This window comes from Lotus japonicus, chromosome 2 (genome assembly GCF_012489685.1).
Source record: "Lotus japonicus ecotype B-129 chromosome 2, LjGifu_v1.2".
Taxonomy (NCBI): Eukaryota; Viridiplantae; Streptophyta; class Magnoliopsida; order Fabales; family Fabaceae; genus Lotus; species Lotus japonicus.
Window position 1 is genome coordinate 59,474,570 of NC_080042.1, and position 21,864 is coordinate 59,496,433.

The window sequence follows — 21,864 nt, forward strand, 5'->3', positions numbered from 1 at the left end:
AAATCAAAGAAGAGAATAGGAGGGAGGGTTGTACCTGGCGTCCAAACAATGATGTTGAGTGCGAGAGGGCCACCACCAACACCAAATCTGAAAGAGAAAAACGAAAATCAAAGAAGGGAAGGGAAGGGAGGGGAAGGGAAGAAAAGAGAAGAGAAAGAGAGACACGAACCAGAGCCTGGAAGAGGAACAATGATGTTGAGTGCGAGACAACCACCACCAACACACCAAATCTGAAAGAGAAAACGCAAATCAAAGAAGGGAAGGGAAGGGAGGGGAAGGGAAGGGAAGAAAAGAGAACATAAGAGAAAGAGAGGGACGAACCAGAGCCTGGAAGAACGAATCGGAGCTTGGAGTGCGAGACGGCCACCGACTCTGAAAAGCAAAACCTAAATCAGAGAAGAGGAGAGAAGAGAAGAGAAGAGAAGAGAAGAGAGGAACGAACCTGAGCAGAGATGAAACGCAGTGAGTCCAGAAGTTAGAAATTAGGGCTTTGATGGTTTTTGGGATTCAATTGAGAAAACAAGTGAGAGGGAAAGAGAATGAGCGAGAGGGAAAGTGAAAAGCGAGAGGGGGGGAGCCAAAATTAGGGCATTCAGCGGCGGTTGGTAAGAGAAACCGCCGGAGATAAAATTAGGATTGATTTTAAAATAAAAATAAAGCCCCAAACCGCCACTAAAAGCAAATCAACCGCCGCAACGTAAGGGACAACTGCGGCGGTTGCTTGATACAACCGCCGCCAAATACACACAATATAAAAAACTGAAATAATAAGCTGGAAACCGCCGCTGCCTGTTCATCAACCGCCGCAAACATTGAGAAACAGCGTCGGCTTCATAAACCGCCACAATAACCGCCGCAAAATTATATTTAACGGCGGTTGGCTTATAACCGCCGCAAGATGTCCGCCGCAAATGTCCTGTTTTCTTGTAGTGTGTCAATCCTCGTCAAACTTTGATTTCAACTTTTCAATAGCAAACACGGGAAGATGTAAATTTTTCACAAATAACAATCACTCATTTTTCATTCCAAAAGAGATAATTAGTGTATTCAAACAGACTATCATATTTGTATTTGTCTGTATCTATCATTCAAGCAAGTTAAATAGCCCAATACAAAAGAGCTCTAATGCCACTCTGATGGAAAATTCAACATAATAGCAAGAATAACTCAAACAGAGTAATACAACGTATATCGTAATTTCCTCAACTTAATTACAAGAATATGGAGGAGCAATAAAAAATAATCGCAGTAACTAAAAATCACACAAACGAAGAGACACAAGATTTTAACTTGGTAAATCATTCTTAATGCGAGAAGTAAAAGACCGTTGGCCCGTGCTAGTCAATCATATCCACTATGATCAAAATAAGGGTATAAGAGAGTACTCTGAGCACAAATCGTGCTCAACAATTGGTCAACAACAAAGTAACAAACATAAAATATAGAACCAATAAAACTAGAAAAACTAACTTCGCGCTAGTGTTGGACTGTGTTTTCCTCTATTTCGGACACACCAATCAACCATTCAGAATGAAACAACACAACTTGCAAATCTGCTGTCCAATTTCATCCCAATCAAACGGTTAACAAAGTTGCAGTGATGAATCTATCACAATTTCTTTGAGTTTGGGCGAAAACTGTTTCTCCACTCTTCGCTCTCACTTATCTCTTGCCTCTTTTTGTAAAGTGAACTTTCTCTTAATATAATATAAAATCTCTCTACTAAAATAAGTGAGATGAACATGTTTGCACAAATTGAGCCTTTCTCTATATAGAAAGAGAGCCTAAAACCCAATAAGTTAATTTTGCACCACTTGTGTGGTTCTTTAATTTTGCACCAGGGAATCCCACCTGCTATGGTGGGTTCCCCGGTTTTTTTTTTTGAAAAATTTAAAAATTGAAAAATTATTTTTTGAAATAAAATTAGACTAATAATTATCCATTATCTTCATTCATACCCCAACCCTTTGAGAATCAAAAAATCCCCTAACCCTCTGTTCATCTTCATATTCATCCCGCAACCCTTCTTCTACCAGAGCTGCCACCACTATCTCAGCACCCACTTCTCTTCCCTTCGTTTCTTTTCCTTTTCCTTTTCTTCTCTTCACCCACCAAAAATCGTCCACCCTCTCACCCATGGCCGGCGAAGCAAAAGCTGATTCGAAAAAGCTTTGATCTTTTTATCTTTTCTTTAGATCTGGTTGGTTTGCGGTGGGTGGGGGTTAGCAAACCCTCCCAAACTCCAAGACGGAACCCAACCCGATTTCTCCACTGTAATCCCCAATTTGGCCATCAAAACCACCATCCTCAACTAGTGTCACAAATCCGGCAACAGCAACAACCACCTGCCCGCCGGAATCCACCCACGCCACAATGATAAGTGGCGACAGAGCCAGTGGTGGATGGAACCAGAAGTTTTCAGTTGATTTGAGCATGCACAGGAAGTCCATCACGTTTGAGATGAACTGCAAAACCCAGATGAAGAACAAATAGTGAAAATCTCAGATCTGCTTCTCTCTCAAATCTCAGATCTGATTTAGAATATTGAAGAGGTTAGATGAGGTCGTGTGGTGGCGTACTGGCGTGGAGAGAGATGGTGGTGATGATGGCAGGTGGGTAGAGTATGGGTTCTGGGATAGGGGTGGGTCGAGAGTGGGTTCTGGGTTGGGGGTGGGTTGATGGTGAAATGCTTGAAGTGTGTGTTTTTTGGTCTAGTGATTATGTTGAAGGACTTGATACAGGAAGTAAAGCAGCATTGTCACCTTGGAAGAATTATGCAGATGTTGTTGATTCTTAGTCACGAGCTATACTGGGAGTACACGAGTAATATGCAAAGACAAATTGTTTCTAATAATGAAACAACCTCTACTTACAAGGGGAAACCATTAGACCATGTTCAAGTGTCTCTAAAAACTTCAGTTTTGACAGGATGTGCTCTCTTGACCAAAAAAACAAAAGACATGATTATGTTATTTGATTGGATGTTGTTTGAAAAAAAAAGAATTTCTGGGTTTTTGTTGTTGGAAGATGAATAAAAAATGTTAAAGATGATGAATAATTGGGTTGAAGAGGATGAAATTTAATGTTATTATTATTAAATATGTTTTTTAAATTATATGATTTAAAAAAAAATTAAAACCTACAATAGCAAGTCAATAGCAGGTCAAAATGGTGGTGTAAAATTATTCCCAAAAAAACCTGGTGCACATTAGGGGGAGCCATGTTACTATTGGTTTGGTGGAAGATGCATGTACCATTACTTAAAAATGTAAGATAAATAGTCATTAAAATCATTTTATGTTTTTGTAGTTATCAACGTTCTGCTGCATCCACGTACGTAGTTAACTTTCTGAATCAAACCAGTAATTTTTTTTTACTAGGATAGAGCTCGTTTGCCCGTGCGATGCACGGGTAGTTTTTTTACCAAATCAATTGTTAAATTATATTCATTGAGTATTTGATATATATGGAATAATATAATGATGTATTTACTAAAACATACAATTTTAATTAGTGAAATACTTATATGTTATTATTATCTTCTTTTTCTGTATCAATATTGTTCTGGGAATGAACATTGAAGAGAGGTATAGTACCTAGAGGTAGAGGGATTGTGCTAAGAGAGAATGAGAGTGAGAGAGAGTGCTGAATTTCGAGTGTTATTTCATCAAATGAGCCAAAAGTCCCCTACACTTGATAACTACCTCCTATTTATAGAGCTTGGGTACTACCTATTGGGCCAATTGGGCCTCCGAGGTCAAGGCCCATCTGAAGGCCAGGGCCCCGCCTCAGGGCGGGATACATGCTGGGCGTTGCCCCTCTAGGGGCTCGCCCAGTCCACTAGTCCACAAGACACCGAGCTCGAGGTATGAGAGCTAAGTGTGTCTTTTAAATGCTTTTACATATGTCTTACAGTACACCGGAATCTGCACTGCCAACATGGCTTGAGAAAAGAGAAGTAAACTATATCGCCAACATGGCGTGAGCAAAAGGAAACTAGCATTTTCGGTTACCCAGTCCACTGACTTGACGAGCAATCCGAGCTGGCAAGTCCACAAGTCCACAAGCGGCGAGAACGATTACTTCGTATTGGCGATAAGTTGGAGCAGGTGTATGATCATTCGCCGGCGGGAAAGGTGGCAGGCATGGGTCATGTGCTGATCATTCAATCATTGACTGGCGGTAACCCCGGCGAGCGACTGAACTTTGTTGTTGGTGTCACCCGTCAGGCGATGGTGTTTGATCCTTATAGTGGCGAGGCTTTTCGCGCTTTCCCTTATTTTAAAACCCTTTCAAATCTCTATCTGCCTCACGTGACTGCCCCACGTGATGTGTCGGTTACATCAATTTCCCTCTTTCTCCGGAACCGTCACTTCACCTTTCATAACCGTCCCATCGTGCGCAGTAACTCCCCATTGCACGCGACCCACCTCCCCAAAACCATCATGACTTCCAACCTTCCACACGCGTCCAACACGCGTCACCCTTCCAGCTTCTCCCCTTCTCCTATAAAAACCCTTCTTCCCCACAGTCATCCCTTTCCGAGACCCCTCTTTACTTCCCTAATCGCTTACCAAACTCCCTCTGCCCACTTCCGCTCCGGAGCCGTCGCTTATCACCCTTTCCGCTACCCACTCTTCACATCCTACTCCGGTGAGTCCCACTGTCCTTATCTTTGCATCACACACATACTCATCTTTTCCTTTCTTTCACTTCACTGTCTTCTAAAAATGGCTTCAAGCCCTACCTCCCCTAGCCGGCCGAGCCCGAGCCGGAAGTGCTTGAAGGCCCGAGCCGGCCGGAAGTGCTTGCATCCCCACAAAAGTAACGCGAAGTCCTCCTTCGCACGGAAGTACTTCCGTGTGGCGGTTCATCCCGCCTACCCAGAGGCATTCACCCTTAGAGACGGGACCGCCCTTTTTCCTCTTTACTGGACGGAGAAGCCCAATGGGATCACCGATCCTTCAGAGGAATCTTTGTCCGCCAACGACAAAGCCTTTATTAATCTCCTTGCCCCACTTCCCATCCTTGACTGCACAACAATCCTTGAGGGCGCTGACCTCTCAAGAACTCCCAAATACTTAGGTTGCCCATAGCTCACTTTTATTATTGACATTTCCTTTCTCGTCTCCTATGTTGTCACTGATCGTATTTTTTATTGTTACAGAAGATATGAATTTCACGAATGCCGAGCTCCTGAAGGCCCGCGAGAGGAGAATGGCTCGCTTTTCCCCAAAATTCAACACTGAGGGCGACGCGAAAAAACGGGGCGGTGCTGAGAACCAAGCCGAGAGCACCAAAGCTCCCAAGAGGAGAAGATTGGTCAAAGCCTCCTCCGGCGCCGGCACATCCAACCCTGGCGCTCAGCCCACCACTGCTGCTGCGCCTAAAGGCAAAAATGTCACTGAAGCCTCCGTCGCCGCGGCTATCGAGCCAACCACCGTACCAGCTTCTACTCCTGCCACCGCCGGTGCGACCGCTGCTGTTGCCGCTGAGTCCTCTGCTGGCGCCACAGCCGCCTCCGCCGGTGCCACAACCACCAACATTTCTCAATCCTCAGCTGCCGAGAAACTCGCCGGCGTCAACGCCACAAAAGCTGCTGCGTCTTCCGACACTCCTATTGGAGAGAAGGAAAAAGAAAATGAAACCCCGAAGTCTCCCCCTCGCCAAGATGCGCCTCCTAGCCCGCCCTCAACACATGATGCGGGCTCCATGCCTTCCCCGCCTCATCAAGGGGAAAAATCCTGTCCTGGCGCTGCCACTACCTTTGAAGCGGCTCAAATTGAACAAGCCCCTGCTCCCGAGGTCGGTTCTTCAAGCTATTATAATATGCTCCCCAACGCCATTGAACCCTCAGAATTCTTACTTGCTGGTCTTAACCGTGACGCCATAGAAAAAGAAGTTTTGAGTCGGGGCCTTAATGACACCAAGGAGGAGACTCTTGCTTGCCTCCTACGCGCTGGGTGCATCTTTGCCCACGCGTTTGAGAAGTTCAATGCCGCCACCGTTGAAGCTGAGCGGTTGAAGGCCGAAAGTGCTAAGCATCAAGAAGCCGCCGCTGCTTGGGAAAAGCGTTTCGACAAACTGGCGACGCAGGCAGGAAAAGACAAAGTCTATGCCGACAAGATGATTGGCACGGCGGGGATTAAAATCGGCGAGCTGGAGGATCAGCTGGCGCTGATGAAGGAAGAAACAGATGAGCTTGATGCAAGCCTTCAAGCTTGCAAAAAGGAAAAAGAGCAAGTTGAGAAGGACTTGATCGCCCGAGGCGAGGCGCTGATTGCTAAGGAGTCAGAGCTTGCCATACTGCGCGCTGAGCTGGAGTTAGTGAAGAAGGCGTTGGCGGAGCAAGAGAAAAAGTCTGCAGAGTCCTTGGCCTTGGCGAAGTCTGACATGGAGGCGGTGATGCAGGCTACGTCCGAGGAGATCAAGAAAGCGACCGAAACTCATGCCGAGGCCCTCGCCACGAAAGATGCTGAGATTGCTTCCCAACTGGCAAAGATCAAAAGACTAGAGGACGAGCTGGCGACGGAGAAGGCTAAAGCCACTGAGGCGAGGGAACAAGCCGCTGACATCGCCCTTGACAACCGCGAGCGCGGTTTCTACCTCGCCAAAGATCAGGCCCAACATTTGTACCCGAACTTTGACTTTAGCGCCATGGGAGTAATGAAAGAGATAACCGCCGAAGGACTGGTTGGTCCCGACGATCCTCCCCTGATTGACCAACACCTCTTGACAGCGACTGAAGAAGAAGAGGAAGAAGAAGAACAGGAGAAAGAAAACATTGAATAATGTAATTTTAACATTACTTTAGCTTTTACTGTCACCTTGTAGTGTACTTTTCCGCCATTCGTCTATGTTTAAGCAACCCTTCGACATAGCTTTTTATACCGCCGTTGGATATTTTGTAAATCATGTTGGAATGCTTCCGCCGTACACTTTTTAGTCGCCGCCTTCTTATGGCTTAAAAAATTTAAGAATAAGTTTCATAGTTTAACCCCTCAACACGCCAGAGTAGTAAAATATTCAACATCCTGAGTGACCGAGCACTCGCCTTCCACCTTATTCATTCGCCGACCTTATATCTTGCGCTATTTTTCACGCGTCATATGATTGAATTACGCCTAACGATTTCGTGCCTTAATTTTAACTAGGACTTGTTGCTTGGTATTCCACCACCAAGACTTTAGACGTTTTCCCCAATAGGAAGAAACGGCCTCCATTCTCGAGGACTTCGCCCGGGGCTTTGCCCGCTCGGGGCTTACAATGCTTGGATCCCAATGGCCATTTGGGGGTCCCAAGACTTTTGCCTAGTTAACGGCGCTCGTCGTATTCTGGCGAGACTTACCCAGCACATCGTTTACGGGACCGGCGATCACGTCAGACTTTCCGGAGGGTGATTCCCAGGCGTCAAAGGCCATTTGTGGAATCGCCACAACCTTCAGGGTTCCAGCAAGCCCCTTTGGGGATCAAGCTTGTCCCACTTAGTGATCGCCGTAATTCTTTATGTCGATCGGCAATTCCGATCGTCAGGGAATCCCTGGAATTTTTGGACACGAATTTCGTGAATTTTCGTTTTATTTTATTGATGGAGCGCCTCATTAAAAAACTCCTTTCGGAGAAAAAGAGCACGCCTTGTTATTGCAATACATTGGAGAATTTGAAAACACTTCGGAAAATCTTAAAGATATCTGGCTCCGGCGATTCCGCCTTGTTCACTTTCTCGCCTGCGATCAACTATAAAAGTAGCGCAAGCTCAAACCATTGAACGATCGAGGTAACCGCCTTCCATCAAGCTCTTCTAAGTGATAGGCCCCATTACCAAGAACTTTAATAATGCGGTAGGGCCCTTCCCAGTTGGGAGTAAGCTTGTTCCCCGGGGCTCCCGATCGCCACTTGAGGACCAGGTCGCCGACCTGCATATCTCGGACGCGAACCCTGCTGTTGAACTTTGCCGCCACGCGCTGCTTCATCGCTGTTTCCCGAATGTGCGCCTCGTCGCGCGTTTCCGACAAAAGGTCCAGCTCCATCGCCATGTTGGCCTGATTTTCCCCTTCAAAACCTGGTTGAGTCCGCCATGTAAAGTTGTCAATCTCCACCGGCAACATGGCATCTACCCCATAGGTCATTCTAAAGGGGGTTTCCCTTGTAGTAGATTGCTCGGTGGTGTTGTACGACCACAGCACCGCCGGAAGTTCATCCAACCAAGCTCCCTTAGCCTCCGCAAGCCGTCGTCTTAGTCCTCGCAGGATTACCCTGTTTGCAGATTCCACCTGCCCGTTCGTCTGCGGATGTTCAACAGAGGCGAACCTCATCTGTATGCCCATTTCCCTGCAGAACTCCCTTGTTTGGCTGCTTGAAAACAGGGTCCCGTTGTCAGATACGATCGCCCTTGGGATCCCGAACCTGCAAACAATACGCTTCCAGTAGAAATTGACTATCTTTGCAGAAGTAATCTTGGCCAGGGGTTCAGCCTCAATCCACTTAGTGAAGTAGTCCACCGCCACTAATATAAACTTTATTTGTGCCCTGGCGGTCGGAAAAGGTCCGACTAAGTCCACACCCCACATGGCAAAAGGCCACGGGGCGCTCATCGTTACCAACTCTTTTGGCGGTGCGTTAGACAAATCCGCGAACACTTGACATTTCTTGCACTGCTTCACGAAGTCCATACAATCTTTCCTGAGGGTGGGCCAGTAAAAACCCGCCCTCAACACCTTGCAAGCCAAAGACCTTCCCCCGATGTGGCTCGCGCATACTCCTTCATGTACCTCAGACATTATCGCTTCGTACTTCTCTGGCGATACGCATTTCAACAATGGCGTTGAGAAACCACGGCGATACAAGTGTCCGTCAATGAGAGTATAGTGACTCGCCTCCCGCCGTTGTTCCTTCGTGCATTGCTCTACTTCTGCCGGGTCCCCCGCCAAGATAGATATTATGGGACCCATCCATGTTCCCCCTCTGTTCACGCAGGCCATGAGCTCGCCTTCGATGCTTGGGTACGCCAGCGTTTCCTGAATCACACTTTTGTTATTGTCGGGCTTCCGCGTGCTCGCCAATTTGGCCAGCGCGTCCGCCCGCTGATTTTCTGCCCGAGGAACGTACTCCACCACGACCTCTTGAAAAAGTGTCATCAAATACCGTACCCGCTCAAGGTACTTGATCAGATTAGGATCTTTGACCTGGAAAGTTCCCTTCACTTGATTCTCCACCAATTGTGAGTCCGTTCTTATCAACAAACTCCCGATCTTCACTTCCCGCGCCAACTTCAATCCGGCGATGAGAGCTTCATATTCTGCCTGGTTGTTCGTTGCTTTGAACTCGAATTTCAGGGATTGCTCCAACACTAGTTCCCCCGGCCCTTCTAACGTTACTCCCGCGCCGCTGCCACTACTATTGGAGGATCCATCCACGAAGAGAGTCCACTCTTTCAAACCGATCTGGAGTCAACTCGACCACAAAGTCAGCTAGTGACTGCGCACCAACCGCGCCCCGCTTATCATATTGCAAACCATACTCTGACAATTCAACCGACCAGGCGACCAATCTACCTGATAAATCCGGTTTTTGTAATACTTGTCTCAAGGGCAAATCCGTCCGCACCTTCACGGGAAAACTCTGAAAATAAGGTCTCAACCGCCGGGCGGTGACGAGGACTTCCAGCGCCGCCTTCTCAATTTTCTGATATCTGACCTCCGCGCCCTGGAGTGTGTGACTAACAAAATAAACAATTCGATGCTCGCCATCTATCTCCTGCAACATCACAGAACTCAGAGCACTATCGCTCACAGCAAAATACAAATGCAGCGGGTGTCCCTGTATTGGTTTCGACAAGATTGGCGGTGACGATAGGAGTTCCTTGAGGCGAACAAAAGCTTCCTCACACTCCGCCGTCCACTCAAATGCGACATTCTTACGAAGACACTTGAAAAAAAGGAAAGATCTGTCACCAGACTTGGGAAGAAACCGAGATAATGCTGCTATTCGCCCCGTTAAACGTTGGACCTCTTTCACATTAGAAGGGCTTTTCATCTGCTGAATCGCCTTGCATTTTTCTGGGTTTATCTCGATTCCTCTGGATGTGATCATGAATCCCAAAAACTTGCCACCCTGAACACCAAAAGAGCATTTCTCCGGGTTGAGGCGCATATTGTGCTTCCTTATTTCGCCAAATGCTTCCTCCAGATCTTGATGATGGTCTAAACCACGTACTGATTTAACAATCATGTCATCAACGTAAACCTCCATGTTTCTTCCCACCTGCCCAGCAAAAACCCTATCCATCAATCTTTGGTAGGTCGCCCCAGCGTTCTTTAGTCCAAACGGCATGGTGCGATAGCAATAATTGACTCTGGCGGTCATAAAAGCCGTTTTGTCCTCGTCTGCCGGGTGCATGCGGATTTGATGATAGCCAGAATAAGCATCCATCAAGCTAAGCAGTTCGTTGCCCGAGGCACCATCAACAAGGCTATCGATGCTGGGAAGGGGATACGAATCTTTTGGACAAGCTTTGTTTAAGTCTGTGTAATCTACACACATTCGCCATTTCCCGTTCGCCTTCTTCACCATTACGACGTTCGCCAACCACGTCGGATACTTCACTTCCCTGATGAACTCTGCCGCCAGCAACTTGTCGACTTCCTGTTGCACCGCCTTCCCTTTGTCGCCACCCAAGCGCCTCCTGAGTTGTGAAACTGGCTTGACACTTGGATTCAATGCTAACCGATGGCATATGAAGTTTGGATCAATTCCAGGCATGTCTTTGCAGCTCCAAGCAAACAAGTCTAAGTTCTCCTCAAGCAGTTTTGTCAGGCGCGCCTCCTGCTCTTCCGTCAGTCTGGTCCCAATCTTCAAAGTGCGATCGCCAAACTTTAGCGCCTTCGTTTCCTCAATTGGCGTGGGCCTATTTACTCGCCCCTCGCCCCGGGGATCAAGATTTTCATCCGAAGCTTCGATTTCATAACATCTATGACCAACCAACGCACTCTTCTTGCCATACAAGTTAAGGCAATTATTGTAACACTCTCTCGCCATCTTCTGGTCCACCTTCAGCTTTCCCACCTTTCCACTGCTTAGCGGATACTTGACCGCCAAGTGGGCTGTTGAAATTACAGCACAAAGGCGATTCAATGTATTTCGCCCAATGATGACATTGTAAGATGCCACCACCTGGAGAACCAGATACCTTACCTTCAAAACCCTGGCACACTCATCTTCCCCAAATATTGTGTCTAGATCAATGTATCCCCGCACCATTACTTGCTCCCCCGCGAAACCTACCAAGGTTCCCGCATATGGAGTTAGATCATTGTCAGTTAGTCCCTACTTGTCAAATGCATCACCATAGATAATATCAGCCGAACTACCCTGATCCAGGAGTACCCTTCTAACGTTGAAACTGTTCATCCTTAACTGCACCACAATCGGGTCGTCCTTATGAGGCTTTATCCCCTCAAAGTCCGCCATCGAGATTGTTATGTCAGGGTGTACGAATCCAAAAGCGACCTCATGAACGGAATTAACGGCACGAACATGGCGCTTACGCGCCGCATGAGTGTCGCCACCGCCGCCAAATCCCCCGGCGATGGTGTTGATGGTCCCGACGGGCGGTCCTGAGTGTTGAGCGAACGTGTCATCAGCCCCTTTTGTGGCGATAGCCGCTGATTCTTGCTTTTTCTTGCCCTTAGTGTCCGCTCGCTCCTCCTCCCGCTTGTGCGCTTTGTTTTGATCGCCACCGTTGCGCCACAGACCTTGACGATTTCCTTGATATCCCGCCCGAATCAACTTATCAATCTCCCGCTGCAAAGTCCAACAGTCATCCGTATCATGCCCGGCGGACCGGTGGAACTCACACCACTTCTTGGGATTGGCGTCCCGTGGCTGATACTTTGGGGCCTCCGGTTCATCCACTAGATTTGCGTCCCTCGCCCCTCGGAGCATATCCGATAAATCTGTGTTCATCACCATATCAGTTTCCTCCCGCTGGCGATGAGACTTAGATTGCCAAGGCCGACGTTGTTCATAATCATCGCGCCGTGGATACAACTGTTCCTTGGTCGGTTTGAATACCGACTTCCCCTTACCTAGTCTCTGCTGCTTGCCATCCCCCTTATCTTCGCCGCTCCTATCTTTTTTCGCGCGCTTGGGCGACGTGTCACCCTTTTCCAACTTCGCGCGCTTTCTTTTGAAAGCGTCGTCCTCCTCGTCGAGAATATAAGTGCTGGCACGAGCACGCATCTCTTCCATCGAGCGCGCCAGCTTACGTGTCAATTTGCTGTTCAACCCTCCCGGCAGCAAACCGTTTTTAAATGCTAAAGCACAAGCTCGAGGCTCCTCGTCCTCTACCTTTACCGACGCCGCGCTGTACCTTGCCATGTACTCTTTCAGTGACTCCCCTTCTTGCTGGCGAATATTGTATAGGTCATTGATCGTCACCGGTTGATTCTTATTTGCCGAGAATTGCACTAGAAACTTGGATGAGAAGTCTCTGAAATTTGAAATCGATCCTCGCGGCAAAGTTGTGAACCACGCCATCACCGTCGATTTGAACGTCGATGGAAACATCCTGCACTTCACCGCATCTGACGCCGCAATTATCACCATCTTCGTATTAAAATACAGAAGATGATCTTTCGGATCGGAATCTCCGCTGTAAGAATCCAGAACTAACGTTTTCATGTTATCCGGAATCGCCACACTCTCAACATCTTCCGAGAACGGACGGAACTCAGCCACGGAATCTGCTTCTCTGCTTCCATCATCTCGCTGCTCGCGACGGTAGAAATCTAACTGAGCCTGTAGATGCTCATTCCGCTGCTGGATGTTGCCAATGCTGCGCATCAAATGGCGCCATTGCTCCTGTGTCACCGCCGGTTGTTGTTCCGGAGCAGGTGAATTCTCTGGTGAGCGCTCCAGAGATCCCACCTGTGAAGGCGATGGAGGAGGTGGTGGTGATGGAGGAGGAGAAGGCGACTGTACTCCTGCCGTTCGTACCGGAGAATCCAGGACCACACGATGAGGCCGCCGAGGCGGCGAAATCCGCTGTCGCATTGGTGAATGATGCTGCCTCCTACGTCGAGTCTCCATCCAAACCAGAAATGATGCAAACTCGATCGGAAAACCAACACTAGTCACAGAATCAAAATCAGAAAACCAGAGAATTGCCTAATCACAATCAGAGGTAACTTCATGCACAATCAATCCACGTGAATGGGAGTAGAAAGTTTACAGTCCCCACAGACGATCCCCACAGACGGCGCCAAATGTTCTGGGAATGAACATTGAAGAGAGGTATAGTACCTAGAGGTAGAGGGATTGTGCTAAAAGAGAATGAGAGTGAGAGAGAGTGCTGAATTTCGAGTGTTATTTCATCAAATGAGCCAAAAGTCCCCTACACTTGATAACTACCTCCTATTTATAGAGCTTGGGTACTACCTATTGGGCCAATTGGGCCTCCGAGGTCAAGGCCCATCTGAAGGCCAGGGCCCCGCCTCAGGGCGGGATACATGCTGGGCGTTGCCCCTCTAGGGGCTCGCCCAGTCCAAATATTTTATTTACTCATAGAAATTAATTGGATAACTCTGTAATATTAAGTTTTGTTCGCCCTTAACAATAAGTATGGAGCTTGTGGGTCTAATTTATGGCGCGATCTTGCATGTAAAAGATAAACAAATAATTCATACAAAGAGTTACAAATAATGTATATAATATATATTGCTCAAATGTTGGTTAATTGAATTAGTACCCAACCTTAGAGCAAAAATTTAGGTCAGATGGCACAACGTAATTGGTGGTTTCTTAGGAATAGTGAAATCCAAACTCACAAATAAGAAGTACTAAATACCTGTGCAATGTAATATTTATTTATATTTTATAATTTATATATTAATAAAATTTCAATTATATATTCAACTTAAATTCAAGATAATGGTAAAATATATAATTTCATTAGTAGAATAAAACACAATTGGCAAAAAAAATATTATTAGACTATCAATCGGACTTATTCATTTTTTTTTTGTTGCATCAGAAAATTCGGACTTATTTTGAATATTTTTATTTAGGCTTAAAAGTATTTGTTGCCCCTGATGTTTCAGGTTTGTGCAATTGACACCCCCCATCTATTTTCGTCCATGTTTGTACCCTTCATGTTTTACAAATGTGCACCGTTTGCCCCTCCGTCATTCTGCCGTTTAAAAAGGGTGACGTGGCCGTTAAATGCCACGTCAGCATCCTACGTGGCGTGACACGTCATTAAAAGAAAATCAGAACTTGGTAAAAGGAGGTGGGAGGATTTGAACCCATGACCTTGAATTAGCAAAACACAGACTTTACCAGTTAAGCTACTCAATCAAATGTTGAAATTATGACCAACGTTTTATTTATAGCATACTTATTCATCAAAATGTAATGAACTTGAACCCAGATAATTCTCATCATTTCGTTCCCTTCATCTTCATCCATGAACTTCTTCTTTATCCTGATCCACATACAACATTCTCTCCTTCTCCTTCACTCAATAACCGAAAGCAACAACTCCATCATCCCAAAAACCTCTTTCTTCTCCTAATATCCATTTTCATCTTCAAATCAGAGCCCAAACCCATGACCCATAACCAGAAAGAAAAGGAAGATCAAAGAAATCCTCATCCCTGCCAATCATCAACAAACCCAGATACTGAGCTGCGTGACCACCATATTCTTCGTCGGGTCATCTTCACGCTGTCGTGGAGCCTCCTCGATCTCGCCTTGTACTATTGCTCAATTTCTCTCCTCCTCCCCTTCAGGTCTCAATTTGGTCTCTCTCTCTCTCGTAAACCCACATGATGGTGGCGGGTTTGCAATGAACGGAGGGTGGAGGCTTTTGAGTTCTGACGATGGGGGTTTCAGTTGTTGGTTATGATAGTGGCTGGGGCGAAGGTTGGTGTGGCTCTGGATGGTTGGGTTTGTGCGGTTGGAGGTTCTGGGTTCAATTTATTCAGGTGTTGGAGAATGGTTATGGTGATTGGGAATGGTTGTGGTGATTTCTGTTTTCTGATTTCTGAGATTTTGGGTTGTTGTTCTGGTAGTTTTGGTGGCTGTTGGTGATTATTTTGGCGAGGTTCTGGGCGATGGAAGAAGGTGGTTCAATTCGGTGGTGAAGGTTTTCAGGATGCAGGGGAGTTGTGGTTAAAGGATGAGAGGTTTTGTGATGATGAAGGATGAGGTTATGACATGGTACAGCTTTGTGATTTCCATAGATTAAAGGGAAGGAAACAGTGTTGATTCTCGTAAACCCAACAAGGGTTTTGTTGTTCGAAATCGGAATCAGATGGGGGTACTCGGATTTTGGGGTGAGAAGCTTCATGGGGTAGTTTGCTGAATTGATGTGTATAGGTTTAAAGGAGGGTAGATAATATAAATAATATTTTGTTGTTAGATATTACAATTATCTATCTAGTTCAGTTGGTTAAGTGTTGTTTTTGACACTTGCATGGCCTGGGTTCGAATCTCACTTGCCCTTTATTCTCAATTTTAAACGTAATTTCCATGTGGCAGGTAAAAAAAAATTAAAAAAAAACCACATCAGCCCCTTCCGTTAATTTTTTAACGTCAATGTGACGGAGGGGTACTCACTACACCTTTCAGTATCATTAAGGGTACAAACATGGACGAAAATAGATGGGGGGTGTCAGTTGCACAAACCTGAAACATCAGGGGCAACAAATGCTTTTAAGCCTTTTATTTAATAAATTAATAAAATTCCAATTAAATTTCTACATAATAAGATTATGATGGTGTATAGTGATTGATTTATCTAATAGGTAAGAAAAAAATTTCGATTGTGGTAAATTTTTAATGTGCTTAATTTCTTTAGGGATTTTCCATTTATACCACTTTACTTACCCGCTATCATAATCATATTCTATGACAACCTAATTTTATAGAAAAACAATACTGGTTTAGTAAAAAAAAATCTGTACTTTCAAAAAAAAAATCTATAATGAATCAAATTTAATAAAACCTCTTAGTTGGAAAAAAGTAAACCATGAGTGTACAACAAAATAAATTATTTTTCAATTTTTGACATTTTCGTACTTGCAACTTTAGAAAAACAAATTTGTATCTAAAAAAAATTCTAAGTTCATATCAAAATTTTATCTACCTGCTTACAATTCTTGACAGTGAAAATTTTACATCATAGCGGCCTTTTTAGTATGTGAACTACATGACAAATATTGACAATGATGGGATTAAAAAACTTATGGTATTTATAGTGGAAAATAATTTTTGTGCTATCTTCTTATTCCATAGACTTTTGTATTTTTTGTTTGCAGTGCACCAATTGATACCTTGTGTGAGGACTAAAATATAGTTTATGTGCTTGTGAATGATCAAGGCCTAATTGTAATTCATAAAAACCAATCATTTAAAATGGAGATCAAAACATAATAGTGACTCTATTTTAATTAGCTAACACACCTATTAATAATTGAAAATAAATTTTGAGCACAAGAAATCCTCAAGAACATAGTAAACAAAGTGTATGTGTGCATATAAAGCACTAACAAAAAACCAAACTTATAGCATAACAGACACGAAAAGTAGTAAACCCCAAATGAGAATAGAAAACTCCAAAGGAGTACATTGTTCCACTTGAGGAAGCCGCAACATATTTTTTATTACCACTTAAGAGATCACAGAGAAAGTGAATTACATTTGTATTAGCAATCCTTTGTGGATACGAAAAAAATCTTTACTATACTACAATTAAATCTTGAAAGATTCAAAAGTAGAATGGTAAAATTAATCTTTCATCACTCATAAAAAAAATTCAAGAAATGGAAAATTAAATAAAAACAATTAGCAAGCAAACATATTAATTTGAAAAGAGTTAGTAGCAACTTGATAAACTGAGCAAGTAAAACACTAATCTGGAAACTTTTCTTTTATAAATTGAAAACTCTCTTATGTGATTTCTAATTGAACCCATAATAAGAACCACAATGATCTCAATGGGAAAAAAAATTGAACTTAAAGATAATTAGTAACAAATGGATCGAGTGATCCATATAGCGGACCTTAGTTGGATAAAGCTTTCATTGACGTTGTCGAACAGTTGAATTTGAGTTTTTTTTTTTTACAATAATTTTAAGTGAGAGCAAAGCATCAAGGAAAATAGAGGGAATATGTATTTTAAAGAGATAAGTTACATAGATAAATGAGAATGAGGGTATATAAATATAGTTTCATTGTCCGAAGTGAAGACTCAAATTTAAAACATATAGAGATGTGTGTTACAGTCGGCTAAGAAAGAACTACAACAATCATCAGATGTGTTACTTTCGACACAAAAAATATAAGCATAGCAAGAGATTGCAATAAGAAGCAACACCAAACAATGAATGTCATCAATATTATTGAAGAGAATGTCCAAAGGTCTGTAACTTCAGCTCATTCAAATGAAGCCATATTATGTGAAACTCTGCCACTTGAATGCTTGAACGGAGAAATTGGTTAGGATAATTATCTGTAGTCATTCAACCAAAACACCACAGTAACTCAGCAAGCAGCAAAAATAAGTAGCATATCTTTTTTTGGTACATAAATAAGTAGCTTATCTTTAGGTAATGATATAAAATCCAAATGATTCAACAGAAATAAAAGAAAGTTATTAACCAACTTGCAATAAAAAAATGCATGCTTAAGAATTCAAAGTAAGCAAGTTAAAAGAGAAACACCGTTAACCAACTTGCAACAAACGCAAAACATGGAAGACTGAACTTGATGCATCCTTCATGCCAAAGCCATCTTCAAGCCATGGCACAACTCTCTTGAAAGAATTTTCTAAATCATACTCATCATCTGTGAAATCAATCACAAGAATCATCAGTCACACTTATCATGCACAACCTGAAAGGATAGGGATGAGAATAAAATGTGAGAACACAAAAGCTTCTGCTTAACTTCATCCACATCATAAACTTAGTCCTAACAACATGTCAATTTAATAGATCAAAACTAATTCACTAACTCTCTCTCTCTCTTAGCAACTGCATTATTAAGTCAAATTCATATCATTACAACTTAAATAATCTTCAAAGCCAAAGTCATCAAGACTTCCTGTAAAAGCCTCCAAACCCAGCATTGAAGAAGGAATTGCTCCTGAAGGCCTTTGGAATCTATGAGGAACAGTAGCATTTTATAACCTTAATAAGATTTAAAAAAAATAATAGAACAAAATTATATATGAAAGTAGCCAACTAATATATGAAAGTAGCCAACCAATGATGTAGAAAAATAACTTGAAAGAAGCTAATTAAACCCCTTACTCCCTATGTCTATTATCCTATACTGTGGTGATGTCTATCTCACTTCCCTCTATCAAAATTCAATCAAAACATTTATATTTCATTGCCTTGGCTTCAAGTTTTCTACATTAAATGGCAGAAACAACCGGGTGTCTCCTTGGACAGTCTACAACAACTTGAAATGTAGAGTAGACTTTACTCAACAAAATTTCTTGAAACATTGTGATATTGTTGGACCTGAATTTTCTATGGGTAGATGGGGATAAGGGCTGAGAATCAAAGAAGGAGAAACCATAAAAATTAAAGTGTTATGGATGACAAGGTACATGAAAGAATGCTCACATAATTTAGAAAATGGATGAAAAATTCCATCCATCATTTCCCCCATAACTCAAAAGTTTCATGTCATTGATTTTCTTTTTCCCGAGGTTCTGTATGATTCTCCCAAAAAAAAATCATTATCCCAGTCATACCAGAGCACAAAGTACGTTTTCAAGTTTGTCATGCATTGAGAATCTAACAGTAGATTTCTACCAAAAGTAAGTTCTACTCACCTAATCAAATGACTTATAGTGGAAAAACTTTGGGTTGAAGCAAACATGAATCCTAGAGTGACATAACTTGTATTGAATTGAATTCCCCACATCTAATATATGTGCTAAAGTGAAATAGATATGAGTGATTTATTCACAAGAACAAAATAAATCCAAGTAAGAAATCTTTCAACGAAAGCTGAAATAATCAAGGAATGACTCATGTTACCTGACATTCCTGGTTGCCTTGGAAACTTGGGCCTTAAAAATGGAGGTAGATAACCATAGAAAGGAGTCACTACTGGTTCAATTTACCAAGTTGAAACTCTGTTGGTGCTCATCAGTTGTTGCTTCATCCCATTGAACCTATTAATAATTCAAAATACCTCAATAAGCCAATTAAGAGATTATTGCTAATTGTAAGATACACACTATGACCATGAGGGACATATGCACATGGAAAATTATAAGTTGTAGGACATAATGAATGTTATAATGGATGTTATAAGGTACTCAAAACTAAGGAGTAAGGAAACAAAAAAACATTTTGTTAAATAATGCAGTGGTTAGTCTATAGAAAGTAAGCCATAGAATGCCTTTAAGTTATAATTTTAATGATATGTGATGAAGTTCAGCTGCAATATATAGCTTAAGGCATGGTTATGCTAATTATGCAGTTGTATACTTGTATGTGGTATGCCTGTCACATAGTGGCTACATACTTCAGTATCTTTCTGCAATCATGGTGTTAGATTAGATGAACTCACATGGACTAATTTCTTTGCATTATTTCATTTCAAATTTTAAATTACTGTCATATGATTGCATCTTTTACTGGTATGCAGAGCTGAATATGATCCAAAAAGTGATTTGCTGAAGCACAAGTTCATGTTAAATGGTGCAAATGGGATAGGGGAAGGCAGGATGAATGAAAATCCTCACATAGGGAGTATTTATTTTTCGGAAATTGAAGTCCACAACCAAATCTCAGATGTGCAAGTGTTCAATCACTTAAAGGCAAAAGTTACAGCAAAAACATTAACATGACAAGAAGACATCATCATCTATATTCCTTAGGCAACAGTAAGCTGGAGCTTCATATTCAGCAGCTACAAATACAAAAACCTGTTTTTTGTTCCACGTGAAAAGCGACTGCAAATCTGCTGATATATTCAATGCCATGCTGACCTCGTCATTGCTGTTGGGTTGTTTCTGAAACCAGTTGATGTTCAAGACCGGGACTTGGACAGAGGGAGAAGGGGAATTGAGTGTATCAGAGAAGGAAGCCATGCCGCACATAAAGGCCAGAATGGTAGACGACTCTCCCTTCACTACACATAGACAGTATTTATAGAGAAATCTAATACCTAAAATGTTTACTCCAAAAAGCAAGTACACATTGTGGACGAAAAAATCAAATTAAATCAATAACATTTAAAGTGATTTAGACTGGAAACTGACCAAAGGATTGCTCATCCGAGATTTGCTCCTTGGGAATGCACTCAGATCTGGAATTTAGAAAGAAGGATGAACAAATAACAGAGAAAGGATGTAGCTGTCGAAATATGGCTGGTTCCACCATTTCCGGTGAGCGAAACCTCCTTGAACACGGAAGGGAAGGCAAGCGTCGGCGATGATGCAATTGAATGAAGCAGAGACGCGATTTGACAGGAGCAGATGAGAAACTGAGTTGTAGACATGGATGAGCAAGCAATAGAAGGAGCAAGCGGACGATGACGACATTGAGGAGGAAACACTGAGCTGTGATGGATGGGTCATGGGTGAGAGTACACTCATGTGACGTAGAAGAAGACTGGAAGTAGGTGAAAAACGAGGAAATCAGTAAAAAGAAGAAGATCAGATGAACGATGGAGATGAAAAACAAAATTTGAAAAAGAAGGACAGATGGCTTAATGTGATTGGTTGTTTTGTAGGAATAGTAAAATCTAAACTCATGAATAAGAAGTAGTAGATTTGTGTTAACTTCAAACTATTAACCTCGTGTTACATACACCGAAATTTCAATTTTAGCACCATTCAACTTGAATCCTATGCAGCACTATATAAAGATGGAAATGTAATCTTAAAAGACACAACAAACATTGCAACCCAATTTATAGAAAGAAATTAAAAAATGACCATGTTTCAAATACTTCCACTGTGCTTCCTTTCTCTTTTAGTCCTCAACACACAGCCACTCCTAGCAGATGAACCAGAGCCAGCAGCGGTTGATATGCAAGGGAATCCTATACTCCCCGGAGTGAAGTACTACGTTAGGCCGGTTTCCGCCGAGAACGGAGGCCTCGCTCTCGGCCACACAAGGAACAAGACATGCCCTCTTGATATCATCCTTGACCCTTTTTCCCTTGGCACACCAACCGTGTTCCAGACATCATCATCATCAGACCTTGGCTACATCCCAATAAGCACCGATCTCACCGTTGAGATGCCGGTATTAAAGAGCCCCTGCAAGGAGCCGAAAGTGTGGCGGATCGCGAAGGAAGGGGCAGATTTCTGGTTTGTGAGCACTCAGGGTGTCCCAGGGAACGATGCTAGCAGGTTCAAGATTGTGAGATTTGAAGAAGGTGATAACCATGCCAATGAAGGTGAGATCTATAGCTTCAGTTACTGCCCCTCTGTATATGGTGTTATTTGTGCTCCTGTGGGGATCTATGTAGATGATGATGGAACCCAAGTTATGGCTGTTGGTGCTGGTGTTGGTAAGCCATACCATGTGAGGTTTCAAAAGGTTTCTGCCGCATACCTTGAGTTGAAGAACAAAGATTTTAGCAGTGTGTAAATTTGGCAGTTTTTTGGTTTTGTGGTGAGTCTAGCTGAATGGACTCAAAATTAAATAAAATGCTAGCCACCGCACAATGGAGAACTACCAATTGCAAAATGAATCAATAACACTTGAGTAATTCAGTAAAGCTCAAAACTTGCTATTCTGATATATGTGAATGTTGAAGAGAAAAAAAAAAAGGTGACTCGACAGTCGACATAATACATGAAGTGTTCGCAGCGTCGAAACTATTAAA

At 43.1% G+C, this 21,864-nt stretch overlaps 1 protein-coding gene and 1 long non-coding RNA gene across 2 annotated transcripts; one reads left to right on the forward strand and one right to left on the reverse strand.

Moving 5' to 3' along the window:
• Positions 1-34: 34 nt before the first annotated feature.
• On the reverse strand, positions 35-626 carry LOC130735502 (uncharacterized). Its single transcript, XR_009018482.1, has 3 exons — positions 322-626; positions 170-230; positions 35-87 (listed from the first exon to the last, which is right to left on the reverse strand). It is a non-coding gene; the product is annotated as an uncharacterized LOC130735502 (long non-coding RNA).
• Positions 627-20,934: 20,308 nt separating this feature from the next.
• Positions 20,935-21,705, forward strand: LOC130738588 (kunitz trypsin inhibitor 5-like). The gene has a single exon (XM_057590650.1). The coding sequence runs from the start codon at positions 20,961-20,963 to the stop codon at positions 21,624-21,626; it is 666 nt and encodes a 221-aa protein (XP_057446633.1). The 5' UTR covers positions 20,935-20,960; the 3' UTR covers positions 21,627-21,705.
• The last annotated feature ends 159 nt before the right edge of the window (positions 21,706-21,864 follow it).